This window comes from Hemicordylus capensis, chromosome 2 (assembly GCF_027244095.1).
Source record: "Hemicordylus capensis ecotype Gifberg chromosome 2, rHemCap1.1.pri, whole genome shotgun sequence".
Taxonomy (NCBI): domain Eukaryota; kingdom Metazoa; phylum Chordata; class Lepidosauria; order Squamata; family Cordylidae; genus Hemicordylus; species Hemicordylus capensis.
In genome coordinates, this window is record NC_069658.1 from 245593609 (window position 1) to 245620503 (window position 26895).

Below are 26895 nucleotides of genomic sequence, written 5' to 3' on the forward strand. Positions count from 1 at the left end.
GTATTTCATGAGCCCCAGCATACTGAAATTTGTCATTTTCCAGCATTTTTGGTCTGGCTACATCCACTGCTAAATAGTTTTTGAAAGATTAAAGATTAACAAGCTTGACTTGTATTTTTGAGCTGATATTATGGTAAAGTTATCTGAAAGATGGGTGTCAGATATTTGGACAGGAGGCGCAATTTCAGTGCTTGCCCTAGGCACTATTTCCCCTAGATACGCCTCTGGCTGTAGTTGGACCACTTCCATCAGCCCCAGCTGCCTTTGCCTGTTGTGGCTGAGAATGATGGGAGTTGTAGTCCAACAACACCACGCAACCCAAGTTTGAGAATCCCCGATTTAAGTGTATTTTATGTTCTATCATTCCTAGAAAACATTCGGACAGGAGAGAAGGAAGAGGGAAGTTACCTTCGATCTCTTTGTTTATGATTTATGACAGGAAAATCCTTCGAGACAAATCTGAGGAAGCATGAAAAAGCTGTGAGGCACAAGATGAGGAATATGAGAGGCAGCATGGTGTAGTGGTTAGAGTGCTGGACTTTGGGCAGAACTAGGTTCAGATCCCCATTAAGTTCACTGGGGGACCACCTTGGGCCAAGGGTATCAAACTGCAGACGTTGGCCTACAACTCCCATCATTCAAGGCTACTGGCCATTGTGACTAGGGATGATGGAAGCTGTAGTCCAACAGCTGGAGGATTGTAGTTTGAGACCTCAGCCTTGTGCCTCAAGTCACTCCTTTCCAGCCCAGCTCACCTTAGCACGGTGATTGTGAGGATTTTCAAGAACGGAAACCATGAACGCCATCAGTGACGGGACAGAATTTATGGGCAAATATTTTATATATAAATTACATAGTCACCTGAAAGACAGTCATTTTGATTCTTTTGTATGTTTTATTCAGCAAACGAGTTGCTTTATACATAGATACACACACAAGTGTGCTGCCCACAGGAGACAAAACCTCTCTGGGAACAAACCCCTATCCCGTGACTAGAGGTTTGCTTTTCATCGTATTTTGTGAAAAAGCTATTGCCGGCTCATGTGAATCCCATCTTCCTCACAGCCGCCTAGGAAGCAAGGCCCACATTACTGTTGCCAAGCAACAGCCTCTCTGTGGCAAGCAGTCCCTGCTCCATTTGTTTTAAGTCTCCATGCCCCTGCTGTCTCTCCCTGTTTCTGCATCATAATGAGACAGCAGAATTTCTCACAACAAACATGACCTCCCATACAGAGCTGGATGTGGCCCACTAGCCAAACAGGGTAGCCTACTGGGGGAACTGAGTAGACCTCCAGTTTTTGTTGCCAACAAAAACATGAGTGGATGAGCACCTTTGCGTGCTGCTATGCCTACATTCCCAGGGTGCTGTGTTTAGCTTGGCGAGTCACAAACTGTTTAGACTCAGACTGTGCTGGCTGTACGGATGCATGGATATTTCTCTGATGCCGAAGGAGGTGCGCTTTCCGACTGAAACGCCGACTACAATCCAGGCAGGGAAACGGTTTTTCTCCCGTGTGGGATCTCTGGTGTATGAGCAACTGTGATACATAGCTGAAGCTCTTCTCACAGTCTGAGCATCTGTATGGATTCTCTCCCTTGTGGGATTTCTGATGGTCATTGAAGTGCGAGCGCTGGCTGAAGCATTTCCCACAGTCTGCACAATGATAGGGTTTTTCTCCAGTGTGCACCCTCTGATGCCTAATCAGCTGTGACCTATAATGGAAGCTTTTCCCACAATCAGCGCACTGGTGGGGATTCTCATCAGCACGTCTCTGCCAAGGTCTTCTGGATCTTACCCGAGAAGAGGAACTTTCTCCAACAGTGGGTTTCTCCTTGTGGATTCTCAGATGCTTAAGAGGCTGCTGTGGGTCGAAGCTTAGTTTGTGCACTGATTCGGGCTCTGCGCACCCATATGGATTCTCACCAATACGGGATGCACACAGATACTTGCTCTCTTCCATGTGACATCTGCAGTGTCTAGGATACAGGATTTGATTGAAGTTCTCCTCACATACTGAGCATTTATATGGTTTCTCTCCCATTTGGATCCTTTGGGGTGTAATCAGTTTTGCTTTATAATCAAAGCTTTTCTTGCAATTTGGGAATCCACATTTGGGCACATCCCGCCTCAGAGGGCTGAGAAGTGCATGATGACATGGATGACCATTTCCTTTTAGAGCCTGTTCTTGCATGGCATGTGATGTCCCTCCCCAACCTGTCTCTTTCTCTGCCTGGGTATCCATCTTTCTCTTTAGATGTTTAGACTCTTCTTCCACCTCCTCATGCTCAGGTTTGGCACACAATAGCCCCAATGACTGTCCTTCAGTTTCACTAATCAGTCCATCTCTTCCTAGAATAAAGAGAAACATGATAAAACTAGAGGGTGGGCATGCACACACCCACCAGTTGAAATCAAGTTCATTTCAGTGAAGAATGATAGGGGTAAGAGGTATTTGAGGGGGCCTGCACTCAGGTTCACTTTTTAAATGAACATAGTGTTTTATAGCCGCTTCCCTCATACACACAAAGAAAACTTATGCAGATTTAACTAAAACAAATCCATTTCCTCCTTCCCCTTTCCACCCCCCACACCAGGCCTGCTCAACTCAGACCCCCCCCAGCTGTTTTTAGACTACAGCTCCCATAATCCCTAGCTATAGTGGCCAATAGTCTGGGATTATGGGAGTTGAAGGCCAACATCTGTAGGAGGGCCGAGGTTGAGCAGCCCTGCAGGATCTCCACTGGGACAAACATCCAAATAACAAAACACAGAAGATAACTAGATAGAACAAGGGGCGGAGCCAGCATTGAGTGGACAGGTTCAAAGAACCCAGGCCACTGCAAATCAGGGGCCGCACCTGGCGCCCCAGCCACACACCCTACATCTGATGTCAGCCACAGGGGGCGTGGTTTTGCCCCCAAATGGGGCCGCACAGCCCCGTTTGAGGGCCAATACCACCCAGCAGTGCATTCGCAGCATGGCCAGGAGCTGCTCTTCCTGCCATGCTGTGACTACGGTGCTGGTCAGAATATGCTCTCAAATGGGGCTGCGTGGCCCCGTTTGGGAGCAAAGCCATGCCCCCTGCATCCGATGTCAGACAGTAGCCTCTGACATCAGACGCAGGAGACATGGGGGGGGTCACCAGTGGGAGGAACACAGGTCGCCGGCTGGCTTCCTCCACCAGTGGATAGAACACAACACACAGGTGCAGCCAGTCACATAAAAACCGTGTCTGTTTGCAGACATCTGAACACAGATACAATATAATGTCTGCATAGGGTTAAACTATGTGTCTTGAACATAATGTACGGCTATGACTTGTGTATAAGCCTAAATACCCAAAGGCAAATAAAAGCCATTTCTGTCCACAGGGGGCCAGTACATAGGAAACTGCCGTATACCAAGTCTGACCATTGGCCCATCAGCTCTGTATTGTCTACACTGGCTGGCAGCAGCTCTTCAAGGTTTCAGGCAGGAGTCTCTCCCAGCCCTACCTTGAGATGTCAGGGAGTGAACCTGGAACCTTCTGCATGCTAACATGGAGGTGCTCTTCCACTGAGCTAGGACCCCATTCCCTAGAAGGCGGATATCTTACAGTGTTCACATGTAGCCACCCATCCAGATGCAAACCAAGGTAGATCCTGCTTAGCAAAGGGGATCATTCATGCTTGCTACCACAAGACCAGTTCACCTTCCCCAGAGCATACACTGGTTTAAATATAAAACATTCTCACCAAAGATGACATCATCTTCGCTCTCCTGTTTGACCACCCTGCAAAGTGGCCTTTGACCAGCATCCATCCAAGTTTGGACTGCTTTGGAGAAACACCCATCCACCTCCCCAGATGGGCTTGGCACCTGAAACAGCAATGAGCATCTCATTAAGGCAGGAGTTCTCAAGCTGGCATCCCTAGAGGATGTTGGAATACAACTCCCATCATCCTCAGCCACAGTGGCCTTTGGCTGAGGTTGATGGGTATTGCAATTAAACAGCATTTGGGAACCCAAGCTTGAGAACCCCTGCCTTCAAGGGATGGGTGAAAAGTAAGGAGAAACAAAGTAAATACATGTTATGAAAAGGACCATTTATACTCGGCTCTTAAAGGCATCTGCATTCTGACACAGATTCTGCAATAAGGGCTTAGTTCTGCAACCTGGGGAAAATTTTGACAGGTGGGATGGAAATATTTTTTAAAAAAAATTAGTGCCCCCCAGGATTGTTCAGATAACAGACAATCACCTGCTGCCCCCACCCCATCTCCTGACCTCTTGCTGCCCGAGAAGGAACTCTTCAGCCAGCCTCACTGCTTGGGAGGAGTTCTCTGGTCAATTTCCCCTGACCCACTTTTGGATCTCCAGCGGCAGGATGGCCAGAACTGTTCCAGGACCACCAGCTCCACAATCCGCTCCTTGGTGCACTTCTCCGGCTGTAGCCACTGAAGGCAAAGTTCCTGGAGCCGGGCACAAGCCGCCTTTGGGCCCTCAGCCTCTGTGTAGCAGAAATGCCTGAAACTCCAGCGCCCTGTCTCCAAACCAACCATGTCCTCATCCCGAGTCTCCTCCTTTACTCTGCTGATGGAGCCGCCCTGCCCTCCAGAGGAATGCTGAAGAGTTTCAACCCCGCTTCCTGTCCGAGGTCCCTGGCTAGGACCTGCAGCCTCTTTGAAGCAGAGCCGAGAGGTTTCAGTGGCATCCACTTTGGAGGGCCAAGGCAAAGCATGGGGCTTTCCGTTTTGACAGAAAGGATCCTGTGGTCTTGAATTCCTGCCACCCAGTTTCCCAGTTTTGTTTGAGCCCCAAATCTGTTTCCCGTTTAATCCATTTGGGTGCCGCCCCATTCAGAAACTCACTCAGAGTCCCAGACAGGTTGACATCAAGGTTCTCTCTACCTACTTCTGGATCCGTTGGGTCCTTCTCCATTTTCATTCTGGGCTGCAGCCGATTTCTGCTTCAAAAGGTGCTACCAACTCCAGCACCACAGCCACTTCCAGGGGGAGGGGGCAGCTTCACTCAAATGATCCAAGTAGCCAAGTATCAAAACTGCTGGGGGACCAACTCCCCCCCCGCACTGTAGATAATGTGTTGCTCCTTGGTGAAAAGACATACAAACAAGGAATAGTGTATTACCAAATGAGACAGTCTAAGGGATCCCTCTACAGTAGGGGTTTTCAAACTTGGGTCCCCAGACGTTGCTGCACTACAACTCCCATCATCCCCAGCCACAGTGGCCTTCAACCATTGTGGCTGGGGATGATGGGAGCTGTAGTCCAGCAACGTGAGGACCCAAGTTTGAGAACCCCCACGGTAGAGATTTTGAAGGATATCAGACAAATTACACTTTTTCAGCCTAACTAGGATTGCCAACTGACCAGAAAAAAGTGGGCCTGCTCTTGTACATTTTAATAGCAGCTTGATCTGCAGAAAATAGCAGGAAAAGCCGTTCATGACAGAGATCAAGGTTATCTTTGACCATCTTTTAGTTAGGAAAGCAGGACAAGTTAAGGGGAAACAAATCAGCACTATTCACTTCCAAGTCCTAAAGAACCGTTCCTAAAGGCATAAGAGGTATGGCTGGTACAGTGGGTAACCTTATGCCTTACTTACTTACAGGGCTGCTGCAAGGATAGAATTTTGATGGGGATAACATACAGAGGTGGCCAGCTTGAGGCTCTGTAGCTGTTGTTGGGCTGCATTCCATAATCTCTTGCCATTGTGCCCAAGGATGATGGGAGTTGTAGTCCAACAGCAATAGAGCAAGGGTGGCCAACCTGAGAGACTCTCCAGTTGTTGGACTACAAATCCCATCATCTCTGGCTACTAGACATTGTGGCTAGGGATGATGCGGCATGCAGTGCAACATCTGGGAAGCTCTATCCTACAGTATAGGCTAAAAAGGCACATAATACAAGCCTCTTGCCAAAGCTAAACAGGTCTAAGCCGGCTCTGTGCCTGAATTGGAAACCAACCAGGAACCCCATGCAATTTGGCCCTTAACTTAGGAAGGAAGAGCAGGAGATTATATACATATGCATACACACACACACTTTCTTAAAATCATTTCTCTCGCGGAGTGTGTTTGTATATTTCTGGCTATTTTATTCAGTTTTTAAAGCAATCCTGAGAGGAATGCTTATAACCTGAAAGACAGGACAGAAATACAACAGGAACAAGATATAGTGGTGAAGAGGAAGGGGAGCTTTTACCTGTGGAATGTCTGTCTGCTGACTTATAAAAAGGTACAGAAGTCCTGTCTGGGAAGAGATAAATTACTACCTATTCCTGATCTGTGGAGTAGTGCGCACACAAGTGGAAGGCCTAGAGAGCCAAACCCTTCCTAGGTTACCAACTTGCAATCGGTATCAGTCCATCCCTTTAACCACAGTTTGATCGAGAACAATGACAGGTGATCATATTTAACCAAATGTTATCAACAGACCCTTATTAGCGGGATATCCCTTTGTTCAGCCCAGAATTGCCCATCCCTTACAGGATGCTATTTGTCCCTTATTTTCAGCTAATGGGAAGAACCTGTGGCTCAGATCAAACCAGTTATTTTTCACTAATAAAATAATGAGCACCAACTCATTTTCCTCCCCTGTCCCTACCGGAGTACTCTGTGGTTCTGGTGGGCTGCAGGTTTAGGGTTGCCAACAATCCCATATTGGGGACATTAACAAAAACATCAACATTAACAGCCATCAATGACTGTTAGCATTCTCCAGGTACCAGGATCATGAAAGTCATGCAAGCGATGACTGCTAGATAGTGCTCATGTAGAGGTACTCTTATGCCTGGACTTCAGGGCCAAAGTCCAGGGCCTCCACACCACCTGGGGGCCCCCAAATCCTCTTTAGTTTGTCCTGGGTGGCATGGTTTGTGCCCTCAAGAATCTACATGTTAAAAAATGATGCTTAATTTGAAGTGAGGATGGGGGCCACCCTTCAAAGGCCTTTAGGTCCAGGCTCTGAAGTTACCTAGGTGAACCTCTGTGCTCATGTGTGAAACCTGTTTTTACTAATTAACAACACTTCTTTCTAGAAAACAAAATTACATCACACCAAGTTTGGCTACCCATGGTGATATCAATAAGCAGAGAAGCAGTCTAAGTTGTAACGTATACCATAGTTTAAGCTGAAAACGGTAAAGGCACATATAGCACTCAGGCTCCCAATTACCACCTTTGGGATTGCTTTAATGAAAGGTGGTATATAAGTTTAACAATAAAGTTTAACAATAAAAATTACTGCCCGCCTTGCATCCCTTATTCGGGCAGTGGGATGTTGGCAACTCTAGTTTAACCTCATCCAGCAAAAAGTTCCACACACTGATTTGCTCTGCAGAACTCTCTGCTAAAAGGCATAGGAGCAGCCGAGGAGGCAGGATATTTCTGATAAGTCTATTTCCTTCTCCACATATCCCCCTCTCTTGCAGTCATTCATACCTCCTTCTATTCCCACCCCTTAAACTCACGCCCCATTACCTACCAGATCTTCTACTCCAGTGCTACCTTTGAAATTCTGCATCCAGTTTCCAAAAGGGCGTACGAACAGAAACAACACCAGCCAATCACCTTCCTTATCAATGCCATGCCTCCCGCCCCGCCCCCAAATTCCCACGCTCCTCTAGGAACCGGGGCTCTGTGCTTTTAACCTTCGGATTAACAAAAGCGGGACACCCCCTGGGGCTCACCTGACTGCCTTCATTTGTTGTATCCGGCAAAAAGGAACGAAAAGCCTTGTGGCACTTTAAATACGACTGATTGATTGATTGATTGATTGATTAAGTGCCGTCAAGTCGGTATCGACTCTTAGCGACCACTAAATACTACTGCTAAGGAAGAAATCTTCTGGGAACATTAAACGTCTCCTGCTAAGTGGGTAGAGGCATCTTTGAAAGTGACAGCTCTCATATAAATTTTTAAATTTTAAGGTTTTAATTCATAGTTGATTTTTAAATTATTAAATTGTTTTAAGTTTTAGTATATATTTTAACTTGTTTTATTATTGATTTTATTATTTATTTAACTTGTTAACCACCCAAAGACGAAAGTTTGGGGCGGTGTACAAATGTAATAAATAAATAAATAATATAATATATGTTCTCAGAGAACAATTTGTTATGGATCGGCTAACAAACAAAGTGTGTGTGTGTTTGTTTAGCAGGGGATGAAAAACTCGCCCTCTTCAACCCAGCATAGTGTCTCTCCAGTGGCGGTTTGTGTCTCCTTTCTGTTTTTCTTTTAAATATAGAACATAGGAAGCTGCCATATACTGAGTCAGACCATTGGTCTATCTAGCTCAGTATTGCCTTCACAGACTGGCAGCGGCTTCTCCAAGATTGCAGGCAGGAGTCTCTCTCAGCCCTGTCTTGGAGATGCCAGGGAGGGAATGGGAAATTGGAACTTTCTGCTCTTTCCAGAGCAGCGCCATCCCCTGAGGGGAATATCTTACTGTGCTTGCACATGTAGTCTCCCATTCAAATGCAAACCAGGGTAGATCCTGCTTAGCAAAGGGAACCATTCATGCTTGCTTCCACAAGACCAGCTCTCCTTTTCTTAGGGCCTGGCAGAACACAGAGAAGTGTTGCCAGAACCTAAGGGGTATATTCGTGGGTCAAATGGGCTGTAACCCAAAGTTATTATATTAGCCACTTCTGTCTCCTTCATCTTCCAGCTGCTAGTGGCTGTCTGGCACTACAGAGTCTTTCTCCCAGTAGTGTGCCCCCACCCGCCACCCACAAAAAACACAAGTGGGACAGCACATACTGTACTTTTTCCCAGGACCCCAAGGCAGTGAACATATTAAAAACTAATTTCCCTGCTAACTGAGCAAAGAGGCACCTTTTTAAAGTGGTGGTTCTCTTTATTGAGCAAGGGGAGAGCAACTGGCCCTATCCATCCCCAGCACAGCATCCCTCCAGTGGCTGTTGCTGCTGTCTACCTTATGTTTCTTTTTCCGATTGTGAGCCCTTTGGGGACAGGGAGCCATTTAATTTAATTTAATTTAATTTAATTATTTATATCTATGTAAAGCACTTTGGGAACTTTTCTTAAAAGTGGTATATAAATATCCGTCATAGTAATATATTTGTCATAAAAAAGAACTTCATTTAAAATATATTCAAAATCAAGTAATACAAGCAACAACCAACTAAAAGGAAATCAACTTCTCCTTGGTCAAAGGCCTGAATAAAAAGGGCAGTCATCATTCTCCTCCAAAAGAGTGGGAGCCTAGTGGATGTCATCTGAGAGAGAGACCTCCACATCCTGGGGGCAACCACTGAGAAAGCCCTGTCCCGCATGGTCGACAAAGCAACATCAGCAGGCAGTCTTTGGCCCTAGTAACCATAACAAGGATTCACAAACTGCAAGTGGCCTTAGCAACCAGTCAAAACTGCTTGTCCAGGGGTGGGGTGGTGGCTCTAGTCTGACACACTGTTCCCCTTAAGGCGTGTACATGCTCACAAGTTTTATTTTATTTTATTTTATTATTTTATTTTATTTATTTTTTATTTGATTGATTGATTGCTATACCACCCTTCCAAAAATGGCTCAGGGCAATTTTCACAGAAATAACAAACAAATAAGATGGATCCCTGTCCCCAAAGGGCTCACAATCTAAAAAGAAACACAAGAAACACAAGATAAGACACCAGCAACAGTCACTGGAGGTACTGTGCTAGGAGTGGGTAGGGCCAATGTTTTCTGATGTCCACTCAGTTAATTGTAGATCCCGATTTGGAGGGATTTGATAGAAGGTTTGGATGGCATGCTTATCTATGGTACGAAAAAACTAAAGTACATAAAGATTTTCTGAATCACTATGTAAGAAGGAGTTTAATGAGGGTATGGTTAAAATATAAAAATTGGTTGGAACCAAAAACTCCGTTATGGATATTCCCGATTGAAGCTTTATCATGTAAAGAAGTTAATATGCAGATAATATGCAGTTAATATGGCTGGGGGTACGTATAGAGATCTGTTGTATTTTCATGGAAAGGACTGTAAGTTAAAATCTTTAAATGAATTACAAAATGTGGTTAGAGATTGGTTTCAGTACTATCAGTTAAATGAGATGTATAAGAAAGATCTTAAAGTTGGATTTGAAGATCAGATTTTGAATTTTTAGAAGGAATTATGTCAAGATGATGAAAAATTAATTTCCAAAATGTATAAATTATTACTTTTGGAGGAGACAAGAGAGGAATTGGTTAACTATGATAAAATGGGCTCAAGATGTTGGACATAATATAGAAATGGCAGCATGGGAGAAGTTATGGAAAAGTGATTTGAAATTTACTGTTTGTTATGCTTTGAAGGAAAACTATTACAAAATGATGTATAGATAGTATTTAACGCCTAAAAAATTGGCACTGATGTATAAAAACGTTTCAAACAAATGTTGGAAGTGTGGGCATGTTGAAGGTACTTTTTTTCATATGTGGTGGACCTGTGGGAGGGCTAAGGCTTTTTGGGACATGATATACAATGAATTGAAGAAGATACTTAAAGTGACATTTCCTAAGAAGCCAGAATCCTTCCTGCTAGGAATAACACAAGGAGCAATTTCTACAAATAATTTAACTTTTTTTATGTATGCTTCTACGGCGGCCAGAATATTATATGCACAGAAATGGAAGACTAATGAACTGCCTTCAAAAGAAGATTGGCTGATAAAAACTTTAGAATATGCGGAAATGGCAAAACTTACAACACTGATTAGAGACCAAAGTTTAGAACGTTTCAAGGAAGACTGGAAACCCTTTTTGGTTTATTTAAAGAATTATTTCCCTACTATGGATCTTACAGCAGGATTTGAAATCTGAAATGCAGGTTGGGCTGATTAATGGTGGTGGAAGGTTTAATTAATATTACTATAAGGGTAAAATTTATAGTTGGTATCACGAAAAGAGGTGCGCGGGAAGTCAATTTGTGTTCATTATGATTGTGATGATTGTTATGGTTATTATTATTGTTAAAACTCAATAAAATTTGAACTGGAAAAAAAATTGTAGATCCCGCTCAAGTTGAATTAAGAAGGCCCCACTCTGAATGCAGGTGCGCACACAGTACCTTGATACTGCCACCCAGAACAAAACTCATTCCGCACAGAGATGAAAAGGATCAGAGTCAGTGGTCTCACATCATGCAGAACTAGGGCAGGGGCTCACCCTCGTAAAGTCCTTGGCAAAGGACCGTAGCTCAAGAGGTAGAGGATCTGCTTTGTATGCAGAAGGTCCCAGGTTCAATCCCTGGCAGCATCTCCAGGCAGAGCTGAGAAAGACTCCTGCTTGAGATACTGAAGTCACTGCCAGTCTGAACAGACAATACTGAGCTAGATGGATCTATTGTCTGTCTTACTAAAAGGCAGCTTCATACATTACTGACCAGTAGTTGACCACTTGTTTACAGATTCAATCCCTGGCATCTCTAGGAACATAGGAAGCTGCCATATACTGAGTCAGACCATTGGTCTATCTAGCTCAGTATTGTCTTCACAGACTGGCAGCGGCTTCTCCAAGGCTGCAGGCAGGAATCTCTCTCAGCCCGATCTTGGAGATGCTGCCAGGGAGGGAACTTGGAACCTTCTGCCTGCAAGTATGCAGGTGCTCTTCCCAGAGCAGCCTCATCCCCTAAGGGGAATATCTTACAGTGCTCACATTTATTTATTTATTTTTAGGTTTTTATACCACCCTTCATTAAAACAATCTCAAGGCACATAGAGCGCATTGCAGTAATCTAGCCGTGTCATGACTAAGATGTGAGTAACAGTGGCAAGATCAGCCTTCTCGAGAATGTGATGCAGCTGGCGCACTAGCCAAAGCTAGCAGTCTTCTACTACTACTATGAATATTTATATACCACTCCTCAACAAACTCTCAAAGCGGTTTACATAGAGTAATACATAAATAAGATGGTCCCGTCCCCAAAGGGCTCACAATCTAAAAAGAAACATAAGGTAGACACCAGCAACTGCCACTGGAGGGATGCTGTGCTGGGGATGGACAGGGCCAGTGGCTCTCCCCCTGCTAAACCACCACTTTAAAATGTGTCTCTTTGCTCCGTTAGCAGGGGTCTCATGTAGTCTCCCTTTCAAATGCAAACCAGGACAGACCCTGCTTAGCAAATAGGACAATTAGGAGCATAGGAAGCTGCCATATACTGAGTCAGACCATTGGTCTACCTAGCTCAACATTGTCTTCACAGACTGGCAGCACCTTCTCCAAGGTTGCAGGCAGGAATCTCTCTCAGCCCTATCTTGGAGATGCTGCCAGGGAGGGAACTTGGAACCTCCTGCTCTTCCCAGAGTGGCTCCATCCCCTGAGGGGAATCTCTTCCGGTGCTCACACTTCTAGTCTCCCATTCATATGCAACCAGGGCAGACCCTGCTTAGCTAAGGGGACAATTCATGCTGGCTACCACAAGACCAGCTCTCCTCCCATCCCTCGGTAGGGCTGGGAACAAAGACCTCTGCCTGAAACCCTGGAGAGCTGTTGCCAGTCAGAATAGACAATACTGAGCTAGATGGACCAAGAACCTGACTCAGTAGAAAACAGGTACCTATGTCAGGGAAGGATCACAGTTCAGTGGAGGAGCATCTGCTTTGCATGCAGAAGGTCCTAAGTTCAATGCCTGGCTGAAATGTGGAGAGCTGCTGCCAGTCAGTGTAAATAATACTGAGCAAGATGGACCAATGGTCTGACTCAGTCTAAGGCAGTTTCCTAGGTAACCTATGAGCAGCTCTGCAGATGCTTGCCCTCCCCAAACAGCTCCTTTCCTCTTCTCACAAGTCATGAAATAATAATTCCAAAATATAAACATAGGCACATTGTTTTCATTTACACAGGTCGCCAAGTTCAGAATTCTTAGGTGCAGGATTTGGGATAGCTTGATACACGTTTGTCTTTTCCTGGAGGTTCATTTCTTTTCTCAGTGCACACAGGTCAGCGAGGAGCCCAACAAACTTCACACGTGGGTGGGAATGAGGGGAGAGCAAGGAGAAAGGAGAGCTGAAATTCCCAACTGCGATTGGAGAGACAACAAAGGTTTTCTACATGAAGGTCACAAGAAGGTAACAAATATATAATTTAACCAACCCCCCAAAATTGATTCCCCACCCCCTTCCTCCCACCTTTAAGAAGAAAAATCTTCTTTTATTCAATTTCATTATAAACCAAAACCAACCAAAACATAGGCTTGTGTTCATACAGTCATTTGAATATGAGCTTAATGTGGGTTACCAACACTGAAGTGATTGTAAGAACGCATGCTAAGGTGTTTTATAGCCCACCTTGGCATGGGTTCATACGATCATACTAATGTGGGTGAGCCACATTAAACTCAGATTCAAATGATTGTGTGAACAGGCCTAATATATTTTGACAAACACAGAGGCAGAATCATGATGTTGTCTCAGAATTTGTAGGCTTGGCATTGGCTGGATTTAACATGTTTTAAACTTCTGATTTAACTTCACATTCTGATAAGCAAGCTTTAACACGTTTCAAATGCTGATAAAAACACATGTGAAGCGAACTGCTGTGAAAACATTGGGCAATGCTCCCAAAGAAGCTTGTAAGTCAAAATGAGCAGGACATATTACATAGCACAATCTGTGTTTCTGTTTCAGAGCAGGAGTTTCCAAGCCTGGAACACCAGAGGTTGTTGGACTACAACTTCCATCATGTTGTAGTCCAACAACATCTGGGGACCCAAGGTTGGAACCCCCCCCCCTCTAAAACATCAGTTTGAGATTTTGCTTCTTGTTTTGGTTTATTTTCAGATCTTTGGTGCTGCTCTTCTTTTCTATCCACATTTGACTGGAAACGAGATTGGTGCCACCTCTTTGCAAATGAGAACATCCCAAAGTTTGTAGGTTTGCCCAGGGACAAGTTACATTGGATATCCAACAATCTCCAACTGAGGATCTTAAGCAAGATCTAACTAATCCATAAAGTATTTTTAAAAATCTTATATACGGAAACATGATTCTTGTCTGTAAGCTACAGAAAGATCAATAAAAGATATGCTCTGATCTTCTGATGGATCCCTTCCCCTCCAACCAATCATTCGACACTGGCTGAATGCAGACCTCCTCGTCCCTCATCCCTTTGCACATCCAGCACAGTTACAGGTATCCTGCTTTCATAAACCAGTTTCTTGCAATGTCTGAATGTGTAAATATTCAACATAACATGTGAATAGGACCCATTAGTCCTATTCAGACACTGGTATGAGTGTACAGGTATCTATACAAACCTCATTGAAGCATTATAAAATCACCCCACTGCAGCCATGTACAGAGGGGCAAAGAGGGAGGGGAAAGTCCCATGCATGATGACAGGTGCTTCCGCAATTGCAAGACGGGCTCCAGTCATACATGTTTTTGTGTGAATGACTGTACCTGCACTCATTTTAAAAGTGAGCCTGGGTACAGGCCTCTCAAATGCATAGTGCAGAGGTGTATTGCTGTACCTGTGTTCAGGATAACATGTGAATAACTGGATCTGTACCTGTGTCTGCTGTACATTTGATGTAAGTATTCAACATGATGTCTGAACAGAGCTTTCATGTATAGCCCTATTCAGACATTAGGTCCAACACCAAAGTGTATATGGGTAGAGATCTGTACACAGGTACAGTTATTCACATGTTTACAGGGTAGACAAGAGCCCCATTCAGACATTATTAAAAAAAGAGAACGTACTCGGGTACAGCCTCCAGAAGCTTACCAGGAGTCCTGCCTGGTGCATCAATCATTCAGGTCCCCTGACACCTCGCTCACGCTTACAGCAAATGCTGTAAGCAGGACGGCAGGCACATGTGATTGAGGGGCTCCAACGCAGGCGTTTCCCAATCACAGAAGCACTTGCCATCTTGCTTTCAATCAATCAATCTGTATTATTACTGTCTTAAACCAGCATAAAGTACAAAGTATAAAAGGCACAAAAGGCATAAAATGACAGGGATATAAGACGGCATAAAGAGCATGAATAAGGCATCAGAAGTCCATTAAGAGGACATAAACCTAAACTCCATAGATCAGGCTTCCCCCAACCTGCGGCCCTCCACAATAAATTGTGGCTAGGGATGCTGGAAGTTGTAGTTCAGCAACATCTGGAGGGCCGCTGGCTGGGGAAGCCTGCCCTAGATCTTAAGATCCCAGGCCCCAAGAGTAACAGCATTTGCCTCTTTTAGACAAATGCTGTAAGTGAGTGAGTGAGGCATCAAGGAACCTGAATGATTGATGTGCCAGGTGTAAGCTTTTGGAGGCTGTAATCGAGTCCAGCCTCCTTTTTTAAAATAATGTCTGAATGGGGCTAAGTATAGATCTGTACACAGTAGTTATTCACGTGTTTACAGGGTACACAGTACAGATCTGTATGCAGGTACAGTTATTCACATTTTATGTTGAATGCAGGTACAGCAGTACACTTCCTATCTATACCCTCCATTTCAGGGGGCCTGTACCCAGGTTCATTTTTACTATGACTGTTCTCTATTGCCTTTTATAAAATATGTCTAGTATATATTGTTCATTGTTCTCTTGGTTCTGTTATTTGCTGGTTTCAGGAGCACCTCTTTCTTCCTCTCTTCTTGTGCATTCATAAATCTGATCTACTGACTGACTGCGTCATTCCTACTGGATTCTTTTTTGTCTACTAAGCTTCAGTTTAGGACAGAAGTTTATTGTATAAATTGGCCATTTTTCTGATTTTGCCCTGTGTGGATTATCTGATGTGTAATAAGGTTCTGTCGATGGCTAAAACCTTTTCCACAGTCTGAGCACTGATATGGTTTTTCTTCCAAGTGGATGCTCTGATGTCTAATAAGGCTTGATTTAAAAGCAAAGCTTGCCCTACAGACTGGGCAACTGTATCTCTCCTCTCCCAAGTGGATTCTCTGGTGCCTGCTCAGACTGGATTTGTAGCTGAAACTTTTCCCACAGTCCGAACATTTAAAAGGCTGCTCTCCAGCATGGATTCTCTGGTGTATTGCCAGATTTGAGCTCCACCGAAAGCTCTTCCCACAATTGGTGCACTTATAGGGCTTCTTCCCTCGGTGGAGTCTCTGGTGCCTGGTGAAGTTTTGGCTGTGGTTGAAGCTCTTCCCACACTTGAGACATTTGTGTGGTTTTTCTCCTGTGTGGATTCTTTGGTGGGCAATGAGGCTTGTGCTCCAGCGGAATCTTTTCCCACAGTCGGGGCATTTATAGGGCTCCTCTCCAGTGTGGATTCTCTGGTGCCGAAGGAGGTTCGATTTGCGGCTGAAGCCTTTCCCACACACGCTGCACGTGCTCTGCTTTTTCTCAAGGCGCATTTTCTGATGGGCTGAGATCTCATAGAAGGTCCCCAGCTGGCCAGCGAGAGATTCCTGCCTCCACTTCTCTGACTGATTTTCCTCCTGCAATTTTAGGCCGGCTTGATTCCCCAAATCTTCTTCCTCCTCTTCACCCTCGCTTTCTTCTGACCACGCCTCATGTGGTTCCCACTCATTCTCACTCTCCCATGTATCATCTGCTGGAATTTAAAAAGGAGGAGACTGAGAAATGAGAGGAGGACAAGGCCACAGCTATGTTAGCAGTATGACTCAAGTTCTGGTATGCTAAGTATCTTATGACATTTGATCTGGAAAACTGTAGTTTTCTACTACAAACCAGGATTGCAAACTAAGTTTTAATCGTGATTTGTCCCCAATGCAGCAGACAGAGATGCGAGGTTTCTGGAAAAACTGAACTGAGATTTCCCTGGATGCATTTCTGGAAAATTTCCAGGGCGTTTTTCACACAGCAGGCTTTACCGCAAGTTTACTGCAAGGCTTTACTGCAAGTTTGAAGTTGCCCCCCCCCCCCCAAACGACACCAGAAGTGCGTTTTTTTTACCTCAGATATAAACCGGGCTACACTCAAACACGCAATGAAAAACCTGAATTATGTGTGAAGTGCTCCCTGATAGCTCGCAGGGACTTCGGGGTAAATCTGGCCAATATGTGAATGCACATCCTCCATTCCAGAGGAGATGCGAATGAAAAGCCCTGTGTGAAAAACACCCAGGAAAAAATTCCCATGTATTTCATCTCATCTGCACAAAATCTGCATATTTCCCCCTCAAAATCTTACTGTACAAATTTCCCTGATACCCTAAATCAGGGCTGCACAATGTTGGCCTTCTAACTGTTCTTAGACTTCCATCATTCTCAGCCACAGTGGCCAATAATCAGGGATGATGGGATTTGTAAGCCAACAACAGCTGGAGGACGCAAGTTCTGCAGCCCTGCCCTAAAAAACAAAACACCCTAGTACCCTCCTGATTAAAAATCAATAAAACATACGTGTTTCTTTCTCACACCCTGCACAGACATTAATTACAGCTTTGAAATTGCCAGGTTTGCCTCAGATGGCTTTGATGTCCATTGTTACTAATGTATTTTATGAAAGGAGGAGTTTTTGGGGTGCTTGTTGATCCAGCACTGTCACTAGAGGCTCAAGTGGCCACTGTGGCTCGGAGCGCCTTTTATCAGCTTTGGCTGATACGCCAACTGCAACCTTACCTGGACAGAGAGAGCTTGGCCACAGTTACTCATGCTTGGGTAACCTCTCACTCACTGCAACATGTTGTATGTGGGGCTGCCTTTAAGAACTGTCCGGAAATTGCAGCTGGTACAAAATAGGGCTGCAAGATTATTAACTGGGACTGGATGTTTCGATCACATTACGCCCGTGCTTCGTCAGCTGCACTGGCTCCCAGGCCGTTTCCGGACCCAATCCAAAGTGCTGGTTTTAACCATTAAAGCCCTAAATGGCTTGGGATCGGGTTACCTAAGAGAACGCCTTGCCTCATATGTCCCAACCTGAACTTTTAACGTCTTCGGAGGCCCTTCTCCGGTGCCCCTGCCAATCAAGGTGAAGCGGGTGGCTACCAGGGAGAGAGCCTGTATGGTGGTTGCACCTGTTCATGAAATAGCCTCCCCAGTGAGGTTCACCTGGCTTCTTTTAGATGCCAGGTAAAGACCTTTTTGTTCACTCAGGCCTTTTAAATTCTGATTTTCAGATCTGATCTGATTTTTAACTAATTTTAACATGAATTTTTAAGCTGCTTTGTATTTTGTGTTTTCTTTTCACCTTTTTTGTCTGTTATGATTTAATGTGATATGCATTTTGATTATATGTTTTAATCCTCTGTTGTGAGCCACCCAGAGAACAATTTATCAGGTGGCTAACAAATAAAGATTATTTTTTATTATTATTGTTGTTGTTGTTGTTAGAAGAAGAAGAAATGAAAAAATTTCCAGGGAAAAATAAAAGTATGGGGACATTTTCTGAAAAATGTTCCAGTTTGGATTTTTCCCCCCATGGAAAATTTTCAACCCACATCTCTGGTTGCAGATTGTCCCCATAGTTGTGGGGGGAAGAGGCAGGAGGTTTCCATGGGAAACAACCCTTGTCCTTCAGTGCCATCTATAGCCTCGCACCTCATCTCTTTGCCCCCACAGAATCATACAATGTTAGAGTTGGGACCTTGGACAGAGGAGTAAACTCGTTCTCTGTTCCTCCTGAGGGTGGCACTAGAACTAACTGGGGTTGGGGTGGAGAGAGAGAAATTGCTTGAATATGCAAGAAGAAGAAGAAGGATCCACTAACAGCCAGCATGGTGTAATGGTTAGAGTGCTGGACTAGGACCGGGGAGACCCGAGTTCAAATCCCCATTCAGCCATGAGACTTGCTGGGTGACTCTGGGCCAGTCACTTCTCTCTCAGCCTAACCTACTTCACAGGGTTGTTGTGAGGAGAAACTTAGCTAAGTATGTAGTACACCGCTCTGGACTCCTTGGAGGAAGAGCGGGATATAAAATGTAAATAATAATAATAATCTATGACTGAATGGCTTTTTAGCACAGAAGCAAGAGCAAGCATTCATTAGCTCCCCCAGGCTTATCTGAAGTAGCTCTTCAGGAGCATTTCCAGACAGGCTTTTAGCTCGGAATGGAGGGTGTGCACACATCAGCCAGATCCATGCTGAAGTCCGTGGGGTATATTGGGGAGCACTTCATACACGATTTGGGTTTTTCATTGTGTGTTAGAGTCTAGCCCAATTCATGTCCAGGGTAAAAAAAAAAATCTATTTCTCTTGCATCAGTTTTTTTTTTTGGGGGGGGGGCAAATTCGAACGGAGTTAACCCACGATAAAGCCTGATGTCTGGGTAAGCTCCAGGCTTTGAGGTCTGCTTCTCTCTCCCTCCCTGTACCACCAATACTACAAATCTGATTGGTTGGCTGAGTGGGGGCATGACTGCACCATTTTTAGCCTCTTTATCTTTAAGTGATCAGAGCTGCTTTTACTTTCTCTCCTGTTCCCACCTACCCACCCACCCAGCAGCCTTTCCCTCTTGTCCTCCAGAAAAATCCTCCTCAAATTTGGAGGATTTGAAGTTTGTTTGTTTATTTATTTAAAATTTTCTTGTATTCTCCTCCAAAGACTCTAGGCAGTGAATAGTAACAATAACAATATTAAAAAATAATAATAATAAAGGGCAAAAAAGGTAGGTCTTGAGAAGGGCCTTAAAAGCCACTAAGGAGGGAGCTGAACAAATCTGAGGGGGCCCAAGGTGTTCCAAAGAAGAGGGGCAGCCACAGAGAAGGCCCTCCTAAGGGCCCAGACACCACTCACTACACCAGGGCCCGGGACACTAAGGAGGGCCAACTGAGAAGACCTCACAGGACGGGATACAACTGGCTGAGAGAGGCGATCCCGGAGATATACAGGTGCTAAGCCCATAACGGTTTTGTAGGTGAGAACCAGCACTTAAAATTGGACCTGGAAGCAAACAGGCAACCAGTGCAGCAACCATAAAAGAAGTGTAACACTCTCAAATCTACGGCCACCCATGAGGAGGTGGGCCACTGCATTCTGGACTAGTTGAAGCCCCCAAATTGTTTTCAAAGGCAACCCTAGGTAGAGCACGTTACAGTAATCCAAGCGAGAGGTAACTAAGGCATGAGTTACTGTTGCCAGGGCCTGCCAGTCGAGAAAAGGCTGTAACTGGCAGACCAGCCAAAGCTGGCCAAAGGCACCCCTGGCCACGGCCTCCACCTGCTGTTCAAGCAGGAGCCATGAGTCCAGAAGGACCCCCCCAGATCCCCAACTGTCTCTCTCAAGGGGAGCGCAACCCCATCAAGAGATAAACTCACACACGGCAATTGGCCAGATCGCAAATTGAACAAGAGCAATTCAGTCTCGGAGGGATAAAGCCTGAGCTTGACCTCTAGGCACTGAGCCAGCACATGAATGGCATCACCTGAAGTTAAAACCCCTTATTCTGTTGATGTATGTTTTCATACAAGCTGCCATGCTGGGGCTGGTTCCACTGTTTCAAGCCACCATTTTGTGACTGGCTCCACCTCTCCAAGCCACTATTCTGTGCTGCGAGCTCTCAAGTTTCTAGTGAAAGAAAAGTTGACCCTTGGAAGCCTAAACTCTGCCTTCCTCTGGTTTAAAATATGGCATGCAAGGGCTTTTGTGCAACCATTAAAAATACGGCAGAACAGGCCCCTACCCAATGAACTGTCATCCCCTTCGGTCTTCTGCTTGACTTCCCCACCAAGAAGCCTCTGTTCGGATTCAGACGGAGGCTGCTCATTCTCCTCCTCATCGGAGAAATTGAGTGTCACCTCCTGGACGAGCCCCGGAATCTGAAATAGTAGCACCTATTAAATAGTTGCAACCTAAGTGAGTGCCCTTTTCTGCACGACCCCCACTGTATATTAAGGCAATCAAGGAGAGGAGAGCTGGTCTTGTGGTAGCAAGCATGACTTGTCCCCATAGCTAAGCAGGATCCACCCTGGTTGCATATGAAAGGGAGACTAGAAGTGTAAGCACTGTAATATATTCCCCTCAGGGGATGGAGCCACTCGGGAAGAGCAGAAGGTTTCAAGTTCCCTCCCTGGCTTCTCCAAGGTAGGACTGAGAGAGATTCCTGCCTGCATCCTTGGAGAAGCCGCTGCCAGTCTGTGAAGACAATACTGAGCTAGATAGACCAATGGTCTGACTCAGTATATGGCAGCTTCCTATGTTCCTATGTTCTTGGAGTCCATCTCCAGTGACCACTGGTTTGTCTAGTGGCAATGCGGGATTCGGCTACTTCCGCGGTCACTCCTAAACTTTGGGATGTGCTTCCCACAGAAGGTCTAGACTTAACAATGTTCGTGGAGATTCCTTAAGACTTCTTCTTTTAAACCGGCCCTCAATGGGTTTTAGGTTTTTTATTGCGTTAACTTTTGCTTTAATTATTTTGATTGGTGGTCATTTTTTTGCTGTTTTATCGAGTGTAAATCTCCTGGGGCTATTAGACTGGTCAGTATAAAAAGGTAACCACAACACCACATGATTTTATTTGGGGCTGGGGCAACTTTACAACAGGAGGTCTGGGGAAGCAAAAGAGTAACGAAGAATGCTATTAGAGAAGTCAAGATTTTGCTATACATTAAATACTAAGTAAGGTAATCTTTATGTATTGGTTAATGTCTGTTGGTCTTTGACCAACAGGCATTCATTCATTCAAGTAATAAAGGCATTCATTCATTCATTCAAGTAAGGTAATTAAGGTGATTAATGAGTCTCCTCCTTAGTGCCTTGCTGCACTCACCTCTGCATCTTGTTCTGGGGTAGAGAAGAGAGTGAAATGAGGCTTCTTTAAACAACCAAGGCCTTTCAAAATAATTAATTCAAGGTATAGAACCATAATATATCATGACTATTGTCTGACAATAACCACCTAACGGCGCAGCAGGGAAATGACTTGACTAGCAAGCCAGAGGTTGCCGGTTCGAATCCCCGCTGGTATGTTTCCCAAACTATGGGAAACACCTATATTGGGCAGCAGCAATACAGGAAGGTGCTGAAAGACATCATCTCATACTGTGCAGGAGATGGCAATGGTAAACTCCTCCTGTACTCTACCAAAGACAACCACAAGGGTCTGTGGTCACCAGGAGATGACACCGACTCGACGGCACACTTTACCTTTATTGTCTGACACATTGCTGTAAAACTGCAGTGTGGTGGATGCAGGAGCAAAAGGAGGAGTGGGAACCCTAACCTTACCCCTTGCTACCCCTTGGAGCAGGCGTCCCCAAACTGCAGCCCTCCAGATGTTGCTGAACTACAACCCCCAGCACACCCAGCCACTATAAATTGTGGCTCGGGATGCTGGGAGTTGTAATTCAGCAACATCTGGAGGGCCGCAGTTTGGGGAAGCCTGCCTTGGAGTCATCCCTGATTTGGCTGGGGTGGGGGAAGGTCTCTGCCTGCTAAGAAATCACATTCCAAGCCCCTTCCCAAGACCAAGAGAAGTACACACACACCCTCACCTGTTCTTCCCGGCTCTTGGATTCTTTTTGCCCCAGCAGGAAATCCTCTGCCAGGGCCACTGCCTGGGAGCAGGTCTCCGGGCTGCTTTCCCTGACCCGGCTCTGCATTTCCTGGGGCAGGGCAGCCGTGAATTGCTCCAGAATTATCTGCTCCAAGATCTGCTCCTTGGTGCGCCTCTCTGGCTTCAGCCACTGATGGCCAAGGAACCAGAGGCGGCCACAGACCTCGCGGGGCCCCTCGGCCTCCTGGTAGCGGAACTGCCTGAAGCGCTGGCGCTGTGTCTCTGAGCCACCAGCACCCTCACTCGTGATTTCTTCCTTCACTTTCCTGGAAGCTCCCCAGTTCCCAGAGTCCAAGTTGCCAGGATATTCTGTTCCGGGTTGTCGGGATGTCCCCAGGAAGTCTTCTGCACTCAGCAAAGCAATGGGAGCTGTTCCCTCAGAGTGAGAAAGGAAGGTTTTGCTATCACGCTTGGGCACGTTTTCTAGCAGCTGTTCCGAGTGAGGGTTCCAGATGGCCTTCAGGAATGCCTGCCACTGGATTTCCCAGTGCTGTGAGAGCGGCCCCTCACCCAGTTCCTTTTTAACCCGTTCCGCTGTCCATCTCAGAAACTGCCCCATAGCACCTGCCTGGGGCACATCCTCTGATCCTTTCTCTCTCCAGGGCCCAGGGGGTCCCTGCCCCTCAGATGCCATCCCCAGCTGCAGCCACCGTTCAAGTGCAGATTGGAACTAGGGACACAGGGACGAGGCTTCTCCTTCTTCAGCTGCAGACATTTCCTCTTATGGGGAATGATCCCAGCTCAGCTCCGTTCCCCGCTGAGCAAAATGTTAGGGGACTTCCTGCCGTTGGCCTTCTACCACTATTGACAGAACTGGGGATGGTCCATGGATTCAACACAGTTCTTTCCACACAGCACTCCGGCACCTCTGACCCAACAGAAGTGAGTGGAGCAATTTTCAAAGAAAAGAGGAAGAAAAGGGAAAGGAAAAAGCGTGGGTTAGCTTGACTGATTAATAACATGCCTTTATTCCTGCTGTTTGACTGGTATTTTCTTTTGTTTAGAGCTACAAAATAAATCCAAATAAAATAATTTGTATTTTTTTGGACATTATCCCACATCTCGACTCTGAATTCACAAGGTTATTACCCAACATAAAACAGGAAAACCACAACAAATGTTGTGTGAGGGACAGAAATGCAGTACTGGGGCAAGTTTCATCTGATGGAGTTCTGCCTCCTACGTAGCTACTGAAGGCACAGCAACCTTGCCAGAAAAAAAAGAAGGAAACAGCCCACATGCTGTGACAAAATACAGACATATAGGAAACTGATTTATACTGCGTGAGACCATGGGCCTATTTAGCATCATACAGTCTACACCAGGGTTTCTTAACCTTGGGCCCCCAGATGTTGTTGGACTACAACTCCCATCATCCCCAGACACAGCCTTTGTGGCTGAGGATGATGGGAGTTGTAGTCCAACAACATCTGGGGGCCCAAGGTTAAGAAACCATGGTCTACACTGAATGGCATCAGCTCTCCCGGGTTGTGGGCAGGGGTCTTTCCCGCTCCTCTCTGGAGATGTCAGGGATTGAACTGAGGCCTTCTGTATGCAGAACGTGTGCTCTACCACTGAGGTAGGGATGCTCCTAACGAACCTAAGCCCACAGCCTACACTAACTGGCAGCAGCACTTCAGGGTTCTTTTCCAGCCCTTCTTAGATAACCCAGAGCCAAAACTGGGATCTTCTACATGCTACATTTTATTTATTTAGTATTTCTCTGCGTAAACCGCCCTGAGCCATTTTTGGAAGGGCAGTATAGAAATCAAATTAAAAATAAAATAATAACAACAACAACCACCACCACCAAGTGCTCTACCATTGAACTACAGCTGATGTGGGTGCCACCAGGCGGGTGGGGAGGACGGCGAGAGGCACCTTTAAGTGTAAATTAATAGGTACTTACCACCGCTACCACCACACACCTGAACACTGCCCCAAGCGGCAGCGCACCGCCTAGCACCGCCTGTATCGGAAGATCACCTCCACCACTCACCTGGCCTCTGCGTAGCTGATCCGGCGGCCAGGTAAGTGTCAGAGGCAATCCCCCACTGCAGGGGGTGCTGGGTAGTGCACTGCTGTTGCTAGAGCAGCGTTCAGATGCAGAAGTAGCAGAGCTAAGCGCCTATTAATTTACACTTAAAGGTGCCTCTCACCACCACCTCTCGGTGCTCATACCGGCAGCTACTGGGCTGAACATATAAAGTTGCCTTCTGAGTCAGATCCTTGGTCAGTTCAGGCTCAGTATTGTCCACAGTGACTGGCGGCAGCTCTTTCCCCCACACTATCTGGAGAGAGCAGAGACTGAATCGGAGACCTCGTACATGCGAAGCAGAAGGTCCACCCCTGAGCTCTGACCCCATCTCCAAAATACAGTCATCCCTTGCCAGCCACGGTTCTACCAACCACGGTTTAGAGTATATGCAAAATTGTGACAGGAAATTGTGACAGGTCTTGCCAACTGTGACCCAAGTATCTATGGTTGGCGAGGTCTTTTAGTGCTGGCAGAGTTTCAGTGATTGGGGGGGGGCGGGTGTTTTCCAGAGGTTCAATCTGCTCATTCCTCTTGGTGACCCTTGCTGTCCCCTGCCAATTTAAAATGCCTTTTAACAATTTTGGAGGATTCAAAAAAGTGTCCAGAGGTTTGATCTGCTCATTCTTGGCAGCTCTTGGTGACACTACAGGATTTTTTTTAGCAAATCTTTCCCCCTTTATTTTTAGGTCTTTCTGCAGTCGTGGTTCCCCTACCCCTATTTCCCTTAGACTTTAATGCCTTGCCAACTGCAAATTTGGCAAGGCATTTATTTCCCCCGTTATTTTTAGGTCTTTCTGCAGTCGTGGTTCCCCTACCCCTATTTCCCTTAGACTTTAATGCCTTGCCAACTGCAAATTTGCCAACGGTGAGGTCTTGCCAGAACGGAAGCTTAGCAGGTGGCAAGGGATGACTGTATAGGAAGCTGCCTTATGCAGAGTCAGGCATTGGTCCATCTAGCTCAGCACTGCCTACATTACTGGCAGAGGCTCTCCAGGGTTTCAAAGGTGAGTCCTTCCTAGCCCTAACTGGAGATGCCAGGACTGAACTTGGGGCTTTCTGCACACCCAAAGCAGATGCTCTACTACTGAGCTACAGTCAGTGCCAGGCTGCTTTTAAAAACATAGGATAAGGGCAGGGAAGAGAGAAGTGGCCTTAAAAACAAGCAACCTGTTCCTCACATTTTTTTTCAGCGAGGGAAGGAAGAATGCCTGCTTGTTTGTTTCTTCTAACATGCCAATCAGACAGCATGATAGAGGTCTATAAAATTATACATGGTGTGGAGAAAGTGGATCGAGAGAAATTCTTCTCCCTCTCCCTTAACACTAGAGCCAGGGGTCATCCCATGAAATTGATTGCCAGGAAATCTAGGACCAACAAACGGAAGTACTTTTTCACACAACGCATAATCCACTTGTGGAATTCTCTGCCACAAAATGTTGTGGTGACAGCCAACAACCTGGATGGCTTTAAGAGGGGTTTGGATAACTTCATGGAGAAGACGTCTATCAATGGCTACTAGACGGAGGTCTATAGGCCATCTCCAGCCTCAAAGGCAGGATGCCTCTGAGTACCAGTTGCAGGGGAGTAACAGCAGGAGAGAGGGCAGGCCCTCAGCTCCTGCCTATGGCTTCCAGCAGCATCTGGTGGGCCACTGTGTGAAACAGGATGCTGGACTAGATGGGCCTTAGGCCTGATCCAGCAGGGCTGTTCTTATGTGAAGCTGCTTTATAAGTCAGACCTGCATGCCTTTTGCATGTAAAGCAAGAGTTCTGCTATTGAGCCACCCAAGGCTGCTCCTGATATAAAAGCTGCCTCCTGCTGAGTCAGGCCCTTGTTTAATCTAGCTCCCTACACGGTCTGGCAGCAGCTTAAGATTTTAGACAAGATTTTTTCAGGACCCCACCTGGAGATGCCAGGGACTGAACCTGGGAGGGGACCACTTTCTGAATGCAGAACATGTGCTGCCCCCACCACTAAGCTAGGAATGCTTCCAATGAACACACACAAAATGCCAAAGGCTGAGTCAAAGCTTTGGTCCACCTAGTTCAATATTATCCACAGTGACTGGCAGCAGCTCTCCAAGGTTTTAGGCAGCGGTCCTTCACAGCCCTACCTGGAGATGCCTGGGATTGCACCTGGGAACTGCTGCATGTGAAGCAGGTACTGTACCACTGAGCAATCGCCCCTTCTCCATTCCAGCTCCTTTTCTTGTTCTTTCCACTCCTCCTCCACCAAATATCTCCCCAAAATAATCACTCTGCTCTCACCATGCACCAGCCTCTCAGCTCTCTATTTGCAAAGAAGAACTCACAGCACCTGCTCTGCTTTGCTTGCAAGCAGTAGTACAAGAAATGCCGTCAAGATTGCCAATTTGACTATCTCGCTCCCACCCCGGCTTCCAATTTCCTGTCTCTCTAGGAATTGGGTCTCA

At 45.8% G+C, this 26895-nt stretch overlaps 2 protein-coding genes across 6 annotated transcripts; both read right to left on the reverse strand.

The window, feature by feature from the left end:
• Positions 1-875: 875 nt before the first annotated feature.
• LOC128342650 (zinc finger and SCAN domain-containing protein 20-like) lies at positions 876-26871 on the reverse strand. Of its 5 annotated transcripts, XM_053290277.1 has the most exons (8): positions 26578-26717; positions 22365-23294; positions 20552-20687; positions 14259-16519; positions 12843-13022; positions 4895-5089; positions 3736-3859; positions 876-2350 (listed from the first exon to the last, which is right to left on the reverse strand). In XM_053290277.1, the coding sequence occupies exons 2-4, from the start codon at positions 23058-23060 to the stop codon at positions 15687-15689; spliced, it is 1665 nt and encodes a 554-aa protein (XP_053146252.1). In that variant the 5' UTR covers positions 23061-23294; positions 26578-26717; the 3' UTR covers positions 876-2350; positions 3736-3859; positions 4895-5089; positions 12843-13022; positions 14259-15686. The 5 variants fall into 5 exon arrangements, with proteins under 5 accessions (XP_053146252.1, XP_053146251.1, XP_053146253.1 ...); XM_053290276.1 differs by lacking the exon at positions 26578-26717 and adding an exon at positions 26732-26871 and having other exon boundaries at positions 12843-16519; XM_053290278.1 differs by lacking the exon at positions 26578-26717 and adding an exon at positions 26781-26854 and having other exon boundaries at positions 12843-16519.
• LOC128343921 (zinc finger protein 774-like) lies at positions 1350-2042 on the reverse strand. The gene has a single exon (XM_053293353.1). It carries the CDS (start codon positions 2040-2042, stop codon positions 1350-1352), a length of 693 nt encoding a protein of 230 aa, XP_053149328.1.
• Positions 26872-26895: the final 24 nt, after the last annotated feature.